Here is a 12,817-nt window from a genome sequence, read left to right on the forward strand (position 1 = left end):
CTAGCGAAAAAATGGCAAAAAGTGGTCGACCAAAATGGTACATATTTGTTTATTTATTTCTTACTAAAAATTAAAAAAAAAATAGTTTAAGTTTTATTAAAAATACGAAAAGACTATGTCCACTTTCCAATACTATTAATATCAGGATCAAGCAAGTGTTGCGAAGTAAATTCTTCATTTTTTTACATCATCAAATGGCCTTTGTGTATAATTTTTCACCTAGATGGGTAGTTTAATATATTAGATATACAATTTTTGGATTTATGAGAGAAATTATGAAATTGAGTTATAGTCAAAATCGTCTTCATCGTTCAATCTTTGTTTATACTGATAAAAATTGGTCGTCTAAGTTAACGCTGCCTAAAAGCATGCAACGAAAAACTCGTCGAAACAAATTATTTAGTTGTCATGTACATGTGTATATCTCTGAAATAAAAAAAGCAACTTTTGGAAACAATGACGACCAAATATTTAAATATATAAATTAAATTTTGTGTTTATTTTTTATTTACGTATAAAAGTATATAACAAGTTAAAATAACTAGTATATGATTTGATGTTTTAAATATAAATATGCACATATAAAATAATGAATTCGCAAAGCCAACTGCTAATACTGACTGATGGATAAAGTTACAAAGAATAGGTATATCAATGTTTGTGAAAATATTGTTTACTTAGAAGTATATAAACATATATATTTGATATATATGATTGCCGTGAAACTGTTTTTTATATTACATACATATTTTTATAAAATATATATAATTTATAAATAATTCTAGCAATTAAATTATTATATAGTATAACATATATATACACATACATATATACACATACATTCGTTTGTAAAGACTATTTAATAAATATTAATTAATAAGGTACACATGGTGCATTGTGCGCTCTGCTGCGCTACTAGGATAATCATACCAATTATTACTTTTCTCTAAGCTTAAGCAATATTTACAATTATTAAACTATATTAAAAAAAAAAAAACATTTAAAATAGTATAAATATTATGTATTTAACGGCTATTAGCTGGAATGTTTATCTTGCTTGCTATCGCCTGACTGGCTTTAAAGCTTTAAAGCTGTGTTGTCTACAGAAAGCTTAGCAGAAGAAATCCTCTTCACATTTGTTGTAACAGCAATATGGTATGTTGTTGTAGCTGAGCGCATGTTCACGCTTGTAGCGTCCCTTCTTGTCGTGATGCAGCTTTTTCGGCTTGTAACGTGGAAAGACATCGACTTTACTCAGAATTTTGAAGTGCTCTTGGCCCACTTTCAGATAGCCACCATGTGGGTATAAGCTGCGGCTGATGAAGTGACGTTTATCATTCAATTTTGGATCTATATGCGTAAGTGCGTGGAAAGAGAGAAAAACAATTTAATGAAATTTCATTCCACATACAATATAATTGTCAATAAAAATCTAAAGATGTCAGCAAATATTTATGTTAAATATATGTAGTTGCTATGGAAGCGAAACAGTAAATGCGTGGTTTCAAAAATCTGCATTGACGCAAATTGCCACTTGCTTATAGCAAAAACAAAGAACCCGATCAATAAAACGGGTAAGAGAAGCGACAAAGTTTTATTTTTGCGCTAACTGGGTATAAATGTGTACCGAAAAATATTTACTCAAACATGCACAAGTATGTATATATGCGGTACGCATATGTTCCAAAGTGAAACAAAAAAACCAGCTGCTATTGGATCTTTAAGCTATATTAAGCGTTTTTGCCAAACAATTTTCTTATGGATACAACAACAAATTTATTGTAAATCGCTATATGAACCGAAACTACTACTATAAACTAAAAACTCGCAATAAATATCAGCTAAATATCATACTTCCGCCTCTAAATTGCGAATTTGCTTAAAACAAAAAAAAATATAATTTTGTAATATATTTGCGTTAAACCTACGTGCAATTTGCATTCGCCGTTTTAGCGACAGAAACTGTAAAATTGAAATGCAATGCCAAAGTTGACTGACTTGGCGGCCTTTCCATGTCAGCCAGTCGCCACATGTAAACACTGGCACGTTGTCATGCTTGTCTGCCGTTCGATTTAAACTAATATTTTTTTTATTTTTTTTTTTATTTTGTAAATGTTTTTTTTTTTTTTTTTTTTTTTTTTTTTTTTTTTTTTTTTTTTTTTTTTTTTTTTTTTTTTTTTTAAATTTAAGAAAGCATTTTTGTGCACATTTACTGTTGGCGTAGCAACGACATAAAGCCAAAGCAAATATTTATAATTCCATATACGCGCTCAAGTGCATGTAAGTCAATATATGCACATAAGTATGCGCGCAAGTGCAAGTACATCTAGTTTAACACTTAATAAAATGTTTTGCATGCCACTTATTAACACCTTCAGTGATATTCCAGTTGACAATAAATTAACGCGTGCCAAATTCATGCACTTGTCACACGTACGTTGCATTTCCTCCTACATTCTTTACACGTTTTACAGTCTACAACTCAACTTGTGTACACACGTACTTTTGTACAATATAAATGCTCAAGAACATAAGCATTTGCTGGCAAAAAAAGTTCATTAAATTTAATTTCATGTACAACTTACATTCATTGTGATGTATGTAATTGTGTTCGTATGGCAGGGGCAGCGAACGCTTCTCTCTACCCTCATCTTGTTGGAATAGGTGCTCACACGCTTCCATGGCGAACATCTTCATTTTTTCCAGTGAGCAATAGGCATGGCTTTTGGCCAGCACGCCGCAAACAAGAAGTGTGGGCAATAATATTCGCAGCTGGAAGATAAAGAAACATAAAAGATATTAATATATTGTTGTTGTTGAATTTTAGTGTTGTTGTTTAGTTAATCAAAATTTAATGTATTTATATTTGTTTGTTTTATGACACCCTATTGTATGAAAAAAAGTTCGATGCCAGTTACGTATACGCAACCGCGCACCAGATATATGCAATCATAGATATTATATAAAAGACTTAAGACACGAACACCTACATTTTTCATTCTCATAGGGTTATTGTAAATATCGTAAAATATGCGTTAATGTTTATTATTATACCATATACTTATATAGAAATTAGAGATATATCATGTAGAAAAAAATTGTTTCATTAAAAAAAAGCAAGGAAAAACAAAGCTAGAATGCACTACACAAGTAAGGGAGTTTTTATACAAGAATTTAATTTAAATAGGTTAGTTTGTATAATTGTTATTTGCTATAGTGGTCCGATTCCGACAAATGAGCAGCTTTTGTGAAACTTGTCTTATTGGTAATGGTTTTATTTCACCCATCTAATTAATAGATTAAATGTATATTAAGAGGCTATACCAGTGTGGCACTTTCAAAACGCAATAAATACTGCAAGACTTTTTTGACAACCTAATATTTCCATAAATATCCTGTGAAATCGGGTCGTATCTTGAATAGTTTTTGGATGGCAGCGCTCTAAAGAGCGACCGCTCGGAGATGGAAACATATGTAAGTGATACTTTAAACGCGTTTTTCCCGAAGCGACATTTTTTCTTAAAAATCATTTTCATCTTAAAAAAACGTGTTTTCTTTTAAATTACGCCATTTTGTTAATTTTTGAAAAAAAAAATCTTAAAACATACCTTATTACGTTCAAAGAAGTTCGAAATATTTAATAGCGTACTTTCTCATAAAAAAAATTCAAGGAAATCGCCTAATTTTTCATGCGTACTGGTATAGCCCCTTAAAGATGAATTTTTCATTAGTAACAATTTTTCTGGTAGGATTGGGTGATTGATAAACGAAGAATGCACTGCGACCTGAGGCTTATTGTGCCTTATCCTAAATCACAAAGACTTTAACATTTTGATATAATTCAAATATTCTGTTGGATACCATATTTAATATGGATCCAAGGGCTTTGGTGTTTCAGGCTCCCAGTCGCAGAACCGGCAGTTTACGCAAGAAGATAATTCCATGTTATGTAAGAATTTTTTCAGCTTGCAGTGGCCAGTATAAAATGCAACCAGTAGTCTGAGTTTATTCGTAGGGAGGTGGATTGCAAATTTAAACCTGCTGAGGTTATACCGCCCATTAGCAACTTGCCATGAATTAGTTGCCAATCCCTCTCTCTCACTACTCCGTCATTCTTGTTTTTTCGTTGCGTTTTTTTTTTAAATAAATGCAAATAACTGCGTTAAGCTATACGATATTGAATGCAATAAAGGTGTTTATTATATAGAAAGATCAGATCCGAATAATAGTTTCGACGATACAGCCGTGTGAACTTATGCTCTCGATGCTAGCTAGACTAAGTGCGCCGTTTATCTCGAAACTGTGTTTTGTCAAGTCGGTTGGCAAGATTTCTCGAGAAGTACTCAACGGATCTTCATGACACTTACAAATCTTAAAAACTAAGAAGAAGAATTTTTTTTCGATTACAACTATTCGAAAAAAATTAATTCTTTTGTAAAAAATGTCTGTCAAAAATCCAATTTTCAGTTCTTTTTCTTTGTATAAGTTCTAAGTTAAGGTTTTAACTAAAACACGCATTTTGTCATTTTAAATGTCACATTGACCGAGTTTAAAATAGTTTTTTCCAAAAGTTCAGAATTTATTTTCTAACTGTACTGTTTGCAACAATAAACAATTCTAACAAAATATTTAATTTTTATGTGAGAAAAAAATGCTTGAAAAAGGCTGTTTTTCCCCGAGGAAACCCACGTTATTCCGTTAATAAGCATTCAATCTGATTATATTAGAAAGTATAAAAAATATATTTAACAATAAATACTAAAATATATGTAAAATATCGGGCAAAAATTTATTATTTGCATTACTTATTTTTTAACAATTAATTGTGCCGGTTTTATGATTAAAAAAATCACAATATTCCAACAACACGACAAGAGTCATCATGAGCGAGAGTTTCACTGGCACAGTCATCATTGTCTTTGAAACCCAATTTCACTTGTTATGAAATTCGTATACTCATGCATACTGACGGTACGCAAAGATGCCAGCAGCTACATGCATAAATACGTTTCCATACAGTAAATGTTGGCTGAGTGCTTAAGACCAACATAAATTGACTATTGACTTAATGACTCAGATGTTTTATTTCTGCTATTTCTTTAATTTGTATCCAACATGTGTGTTTCAACTTATTTCCCTACAAAAATGATAAAAATTTTGTTCTTGTTTTGATTGCAAAATTGTGGCCAGCGCTTTGCCTTATTTGAAAACTTGCACATATCGAACTTTTGCAACACACTGCACATACATACACATACATAAGTAGCTGTGTACACACAAGCGCCGCAAAAAGATGCCGGCATTAAATTAAGATGCGGAAGTATTTGCGATAAACAATGTAAGAATGAGGCGTTTCGTGCAAATGCAAAATATGCCGAATTGCCAAACTGAGTGCAGAGAACATTGGGCAGAGAGGTAAAGCCGAAATAAAACGTTATTTTTAACTGCATCGCGCTACGATACAGCAGCTGTGAGAAATGGAAAGTCCCAAGGCAAAGAAGAAAAGAAAAAAATGTATGAAATTGCACTTTCGGATGCTAAGATTTTATGTTTTTAATGGAATTCAAGTAAGAATATTATAACTATTAGTTAGTGGGTTGATTGTTGTCGGTTTTTGTGCACTAATTAACCAGCACTACACTGCACTTACCGTTATATGCATTTTGATTTGATTTCTTTTTTGAAGTGGATTTAACTATTAAAACTTAATAGCACACAGTTATTTTTTGTTGTAACACTTTATTAATCAAATTAATTAAAGTAGTTTTTACAGTTTTTTTTCTTATTTTTATTTCAGCTGCCTTTGTAAAGGTGCCGTTTTGTCACTTCTTAGTCTTTTATACAATTTGAAAATTTTCTTTCTTTGTTTTTCAACACTCGCACGAAAATATCAAGAAAAGGTCTACATAAATAGACTCAAATTTCACTTATTTCACACACGTAGAGTTAACCGTAATCCAAGCACTGTATGGCTCCGTGCACTTTCCGTTCTTAATTGTACGTGAATTCGGCGCGTTCAGCGATATGTTTCATAATTAAAATATCGAGTGCAAATGAAAGCGCCAATTTCAATTGGTTCATTTATATATTCGCGTCGACTTGACGACAGGTAATGAAAGAAAGGATTGCCGCTACACACACACATGCACGCACACACAGAAACACAAACCGAAGCACTCGCTAACAACAAAGCGAACAACACAAGCGCCGTTTAACGCAAAGCGGCTAAGAGCGCCGGCAAGGTGGCGCTCAAATGCAGAGCGCAAACATTATTAATTGAGAGCAATTAATGCGATCGCTTAGCTACACATCAACTACTGTTGAATACAATAGAAACAAGAAGCGGTTTTAAGTTGTGATTGATTAGGAGATAAACATAAGCAGCAAGTGACGAACGCTAAGACACGAACACACGTTCGAATTAATAGCGAATTAGTAACAAAACAACAACAGCACGATATAATTTTGGGTGGGAGTAGGAAACTATTTGACAGTTTATAAATCAAACAATGCAACGTCAATTCCGTTTTTAATTATTTGCATGTTTGCAGATAAGCCAACAATTATTTTCATATTTTTGATTTTTGTTGCATTCTTTATATACATATGTACTTCGTGCATATTCACACGCACATACAATTATGGTAAGAAAAAATCGAGTGCTTTATATTATTAGCTGCTCGAACTCAAGTATTCATTACCATAAGTTAAATAATCCAAATTATTATCCGGTGCGCGTCGCTATGACTTGTAAGAAATATAGAAGTTTATTATTATTTTGATAGTAAAATTGATTAATTTGTAAACGTTCTTCTTCGATATACTTTCCATGATAAAGTGAAAACAAAACTTACAGATAATGTTAAAAAAATTTTTCAAAATTCAATACGATGGAATGGGAAAGTAGCTTGTATCCTAATTAAATTTGGTAGTTTTAACGCACAGAACTGTGAGCATATGCATTGTCATGTCGAAGACAACTTTTTTTTTTTGCCGAATTAGACCTTTATCTTATCAAATTCGGGGTCAAATTTAAGAATCCACGCAATGGTTTTAGGTTTTCTGTATGGCTTAAAACTTGTAAAACTCTATTTAATGATAACATAAGTCTAGAACCTATCGAGTAATATATGACAATGATAAAGTCTGAAGCAAAACATAAGGAGTATATTCACTATACAAAGACGACTAAATTTGGTATAGGGCGTTCCTAGGTAACGAACGAGCGGCTGGACAGCTTTGGCTGACAACAAAGCCATCGTCCAAAATAAATTTGTTCGTCCTGGATAAACCGTCAATTCCAAGTTTTCGTGGAAGTCTTCAAGAAGGTCATACGAATCCGTGAAAATATTGCAGAAGATTGAAAAATACACCCCGACAACGCGCCGGCTCACCTAACCAAGGCTGGCATCCCAACGCTTCTGCAGCCGTTCTACAGCTCAGATGTGGCTTTCTTTGTTTCCTTGCCTAAAAAGGCCGATGAAAGGCAAGCGTTTTGAGACGACAGAGTGGATCCAAGCAGCATGAATCTCAACAAGGCTATTGCTTGGAAATTGCGCTGACAGCGCTGCAACGATGCAGAAGGAGCCTTTTCTGAAAGTCTATAAAGAATTGGTTCAATCATTTTTTTTAAATCGACTCAGTCCTTTCCGGAAAAGCTCCGTACACACCAGCTCTGAGAGTATTCCACGCAGTACCCGAAGAAGAAATAGAAATTGTGAAGTTAAGCTATCAAGGCTGTACTCAGTTACTTAAGTCATTACGTAAGCAATTCTTTGAAATTGTGTTATTTATTTGAAATAACGGAAATAATTTTGATTGATTCCCCCTAACATTCTCTTTCTTTGAGCCACTTTTGCAAACAGCATTCATGCCTCATTCATTCGGGGGCTGGAGCGAACACGCAACCATAAATATGGGTAAAAAAAAAAAACTTGACAAATTGAAGGTGTGTTAAAAATAACACTGCATTTGTACTTATTTGTGTCAAAAGTTATGACATCAGAAGAATAACGATACCGTCGCATCAGCCCACTAATTCATCGATTTATCTGGATGGTTGTGGCCTCCACAAACCAGTACTTTATAATTCCAGATGCATGACATCAAAAGTTCAGTGAACTACTTGCCAGACTCAGGTGATATATGCATTTGCTCATATATTTATAAGTTGTAGCTGATTGCATTTAACAACCATTAAATAATAAAGTATGTTTCTTAATTAACTGAACAAAGATATTTCTTTGTCGGGACGCGTCAAGACGCGATCAAGTTTTTGGTCTATGCCAAACGAGGAATGCAAAAATTGTGTGTGCATAAAGTCTGCTCATGTATCTTTAAGCATTCCAGTTTGCTGCGGATTCCGGTCACTATCAACAATAAAAAAAAAACAACAAAAAGCATCGCTAATGAATTGGCGATATTTTCAGGCACCTGAGCTATCAGAAATTCAAAATTATTCTTTCATAAACGTAAAGCAACGTGTCTGTAATTAATTTTTTTCTGCTCTAAGATCTTCATGCAGCACTTGCATATGTTTACAAAAACATATATTTTTGTTGTTGATTTTAGCAAAATTTAAACTTTATGAATTGAAATTAAAAATGCCATAGCAATGGTAAAATATATATAGGTTTTATAAAAATTGGTAAGGAATTAAGCAGTTTGAGAAGAAATTCTTTAACTTAGTCTCTACTTTCATGGATTTCTGAAAATTTAAAGCGGATAAAGAACTCTTTTCAGTTCAATTTTGTTGTATCTTAACATAAATAACTCAAAATACTTCTTTAGGGCTCATTCACACTGAACCAAACTACGAGGAATTTCAAGGTTATGTATATAATGCTTGACCCCTACATAATACATATATTGGGTATAAGAACAAAAATCAACCAAATAATTGGAAATGATTCCATTCCTATTCAACGCTAGACGACATTAGGGTTAAGAAATCCATTTAATTTCATTAAAAATCACATTTTGACCAATATAATATTTAAAATCTGACGGAAATTTTTAATGAATGGAAATCGCTGAATAAAGTATGTTTAGCAGAAAATCTGGACTGATTGCAATCGCTTTTGCCATTACCAAAATATACTCGAGAATATGCTTCTAAACAATTTTAGAAAAATAATTCACATATTTACTGACTCCTTCGGTATCTAGTCTGCTAGAATAACAAAAATCCTTATATCTAAGTTGATCCATTTCAAGGTTCAATACTTTTTTAAAGAAAAAACACAGAAACTTCAAATTTAATAGGGAGTGTTTTTTTATAATTCGAAAGAACATTTTTTAACAGTTTATTCGAACATTTCGATTGGTAACTGGGGGGTGAAACGGATGATCCGCATAGGCTTTAAACTTTACATATTCCCACAGCTGCAATATCATACGATCTTTGTGGTGTTGAACTATATGTGGAAAGTGGCGCCGTCTTGCTGAATTTCGCCGAGATCAGAAGCTTCAATTTCAGGCATCGAATAGTCGGTTATCATGGCGCGATAACGCTCATCATTGCCGGTTACGTTCTACCCAGTAAAATTTTTGAAGAAATATGGATGATTCCATCGGCTCACAAACCACACCGAACTCTTAAATCTCTTCAGGTCGCACTTCATCCAAATGCGGATATTTCGCTTGTTTACATACCCATACTCAAAAATTGGCTCGAAATCGTCAGATCTTCTTTGATATTCGCAAGAACCTATAGATCGAGCGATATTGCTTGGTAAGCGGCTTCACTTCTTGCACAAACTGTATTTTGTAAGCTTTCAATTTAAGATCTCGACGTAAAATACTCAAAATTATTCAAGACATCAGTCCGAGTTGCTGTGAACGGTACTCAATCGGCTCTCCATGGGCTTCGTGTACACTCTCTGCAACGGCTGCTATGTTGTTTTTCACTACGTGCTGGGCATGGTCTATTCGATTGAAAATTATCCAATAATGAATGCTGTCTCTCAAGATGAATGATTGTGTGGCGATTATGTTGACCATAAGTTTACAGAACGTTAATTTTCGTAATAAAGTTGAACGATTTGTAAATATTGACACGACTCACGCGTGATCTGTCGGAAAAAGTCTATTGAGAAAAGTACCTCTACATGGATCACCCGTTATTCATTAAATGCGAGTTTGAGTAATTCATAGATCAATTTCATATTTTTTCGAAATTAAGCTCTTTTATATCCAATATTGTACGTTTACTTTATTATTCGGTATATACATACATATATGGATATACACTGATTTAGTTGGCCACTTCCTTTCTATTTCAAATATATATGCTTGTATGTACATGTATGTTATATGTATAATGGAAAATACGTCAAGTACATACATACAATAAATTTATGTATATAATATGTATTTACGTACTCGGTGGAATTTCCATTGTTTACGCATCGAAAATTTGTAATATGCGCACAGTTTCAAAGCTGATACATTTTTTGCCACACATGATACAAATCAGTCCAGCAGAAAATTGTTGTTGTTTGTTGTACTTATAGAGTTACCCAAAGATTTACTCGTAGATTTACTTATAGTTTACCCAAAGCTTCACATCAATTCAAACAATTCTCGCAACGCTATGAACTGTCATGATACGATTGTAACCGAAGCCAGCCATACAGTTTACTCGATCGTGATTGCCGAAAAACAGATTGCACGTGTTGACGCTGGCGGCTGCTCGAATTGATTAACAATGTTGTCTATGCTGAACTGGATTGATTTGATTGTGTTTTTGGTACTACTGTTTGTGCTGATTTTATCATACTCGTTGCAGCTCTCTGACTCATATAAAGAACGGGACTCGAGCAAGCAAATTTTTACCGGAGAAAGAAGGTCTCTAAGTTTTCTTGAGATACCTCACATATTGACCAATATATGAGATTAAAGTCAGTCAAATGTTTGAAAATCCTTATGTACAATAGTTATGTATATAGGAGGGGAAACACTGACTCGATTTTATTAATTTTCGGCACAAGGGTATATTAGATATATATGCTTTTTAATTTCTTAAGACAATTCACAGGTTAACCAAAGGTTAAGGTAGGGCCAAGGGGAAGCAATTACCCGATTTTACTCATTTTTGGACGGGCATTCAAGTTATCTTCATATCATACATAAATATATTCATCTTAGAAAATTTTCTTTTGATTTGAAAAGAAAACGAATTAGTAATAACGTGAAGTTTGGCTGAGAATTTGTAACTAGGATATTAAAATGACCACCAAGCTAATGCTAATATGTGTTACCGTTGCGTTCAACAGTTTATATATACGTCACAGTTTGAGTTTGAAAAAATATGCAAGGACGAAATTAAAATGCGATCAACGGGTCGAATGTGTTGTTAGTCCGATTGACGATCATTGTGCATTACATCAGCCGGTAATTCGACGAAGTGGGTGCGACTGTCGCGTGAAAGTAAATATAATTTCACCGATCAACAAAAATGTGGTGACGTTGATACTGCAAATACACCCGCATATTCAAATTTAAAAGTTGGCAATGACATGTAACGGTTTGTTAGCAATGCTCAATGCAAAATCACCGATTCGTCACTATAAATAATACTAACATACAAACGTCGTCGTCGAAAATATCCGTCGATCGTGCACTGGTCCAACAGGTGGCGACAATGCGATTATTAACGATATCTGAGGGTGTAAATATGTGTATCCATATCTGTATCCGTAAGAATAATGCGTGTGTGAATTAATATATACATATACACATATATGTATGTATGTATATTTATGTGTACATCTAGTTTTATCGGAATAAATTTGCTCTGTGCATCTAAAATTAGTCTTTATTAACATTATTATGGAATTACATATTCACGTACACACACTTACATATACATATACATAGAGTAATTTTAAATAGGTTGTTCTTACCGGTTGCAGATTATGTTGTTTTAGCTGGAGAGAAACAAGTTTTTTTTTTTTTTAGTTGCTCAGGTGATCAAGCTGTTGGACTTCGGTATCATAACTGTAATCTCTTAATATTTGCATATGCTTTTTGAAATGCACGCTTAAGGAGCTAACAACAGACCACATTAAAAACCTTTACTCAGCAATTGATTTTAATATGAATCATAAAAATATTAACTTCTTAAATGCTCATACTCGTATTTGGGTTTTTTTTACATATAATGTTAAGAACATACCCGAATTACTCATTCCAATACCGAACAATTAAAAATCAAAGAAAAAGGTTTAGTAGCAGCGGTGACTTTTTCCAAAGTCATATTAACTGACTCGCTTCATTCCTTTGTGTATCAACAAGTTAAGTTATCAAATAAGCGAACACACATTTTTGAACTGTTTACTATAGCAAAACAACATTTTCAGGTCTCATATCGAAACACTTTACAATGCACGAGACACATACATGTAATGTCATCCAGGAAAACTGATAAGTTTTGATATGAATTCGTTCCAAATAATTGAAATAATTCTAAATATTTTTGCAGTGTCAGCCAATTTTTTAGTGATTACAAAATTGGCAAGGATGCTTAGAGATGACTTTAGCAAATCTAAAATAAATATTGTGGAGGATGGAGTCATGTGTAGAAGTTCCCGCAAGGGAGGAAAGTTCTCTGAACGACATTCACTTGAGAGTGGCCAGAAACGAGTCTTATACATAAGGCTCAAGCAGCTAACGACTAACGGTCTTAGACCAAGTATCCTCTGAGTAGCCGAAGAACATCCGTTTGAAGGCGAAGCATCCGTCCTCAGTTCTTCAACATATCGGTGATTTTCGCCCACGCCCCGACGGAAGAGAAGAACGATCTGGCCAAAGATCC

The 12,817-nt window shown here is 33.5% G+C and overlaps 1 protein-coding gene across 1 annotated transcript; it reads right to left on the reverse strand.

Annotated features, from left to right (window-relative positions):
• Window positions 1-816: 816 nt before the first annotated feature.
• Window positions 817-6,028, reverse strand: LOC108978346. The gene is made up of 3 exons (XM_018948574.1): window positions 5,651-6,028; window positions 2,586-2,772; window positions 817-1,350 (listed from the first exon to the last, which is right to left on the reverse strand). The coding sequence occupies exons 1-3, from the start codon at window positions 5,660-5,662 to the stop codon at window positions 1,112-1,114; spliced, it is 438 nt and encodes a 145-aa protein (XP_018804119.1). The 5' UTR covers window positions 5,663-6,028; the 3' UTR covers window positions 817-1,111.
• Window positions 6,029-12,817: the final 6,789 nt, after the last annotated feature.

The sequence above is a fragment of the Bactrocera latifrons genome, unplaced genomic scaffold, assembly GCF_001853355.1.
Source record: "Bactrocera latifrons isolate USDA-ARS-PBARC rearing strain unplaced genomic scaffold, ASM185335v1 scaffold_120, whole genome shotgun sequence".
In the NCBI taxonomy this organism is placed as follows: domain Eukaryota; kingdom Metazoa; phylum Arthropoda; class Insecta; order Diptera; family Tephritidae; genus Bactrocera; species Bactrocera latifrons.

Excerpts from the sequence above, each read along its gene's own strand:
- LOC108978346 (XM_018948574.1), bottom strand. Across the intron at positions 1,351-2,585 it reads TTACATACATCACAATGAAT|ATCCAAAATTGAATGATAAA; the intron begins GTAAGTTGTACA and ends TTACGCATATAG.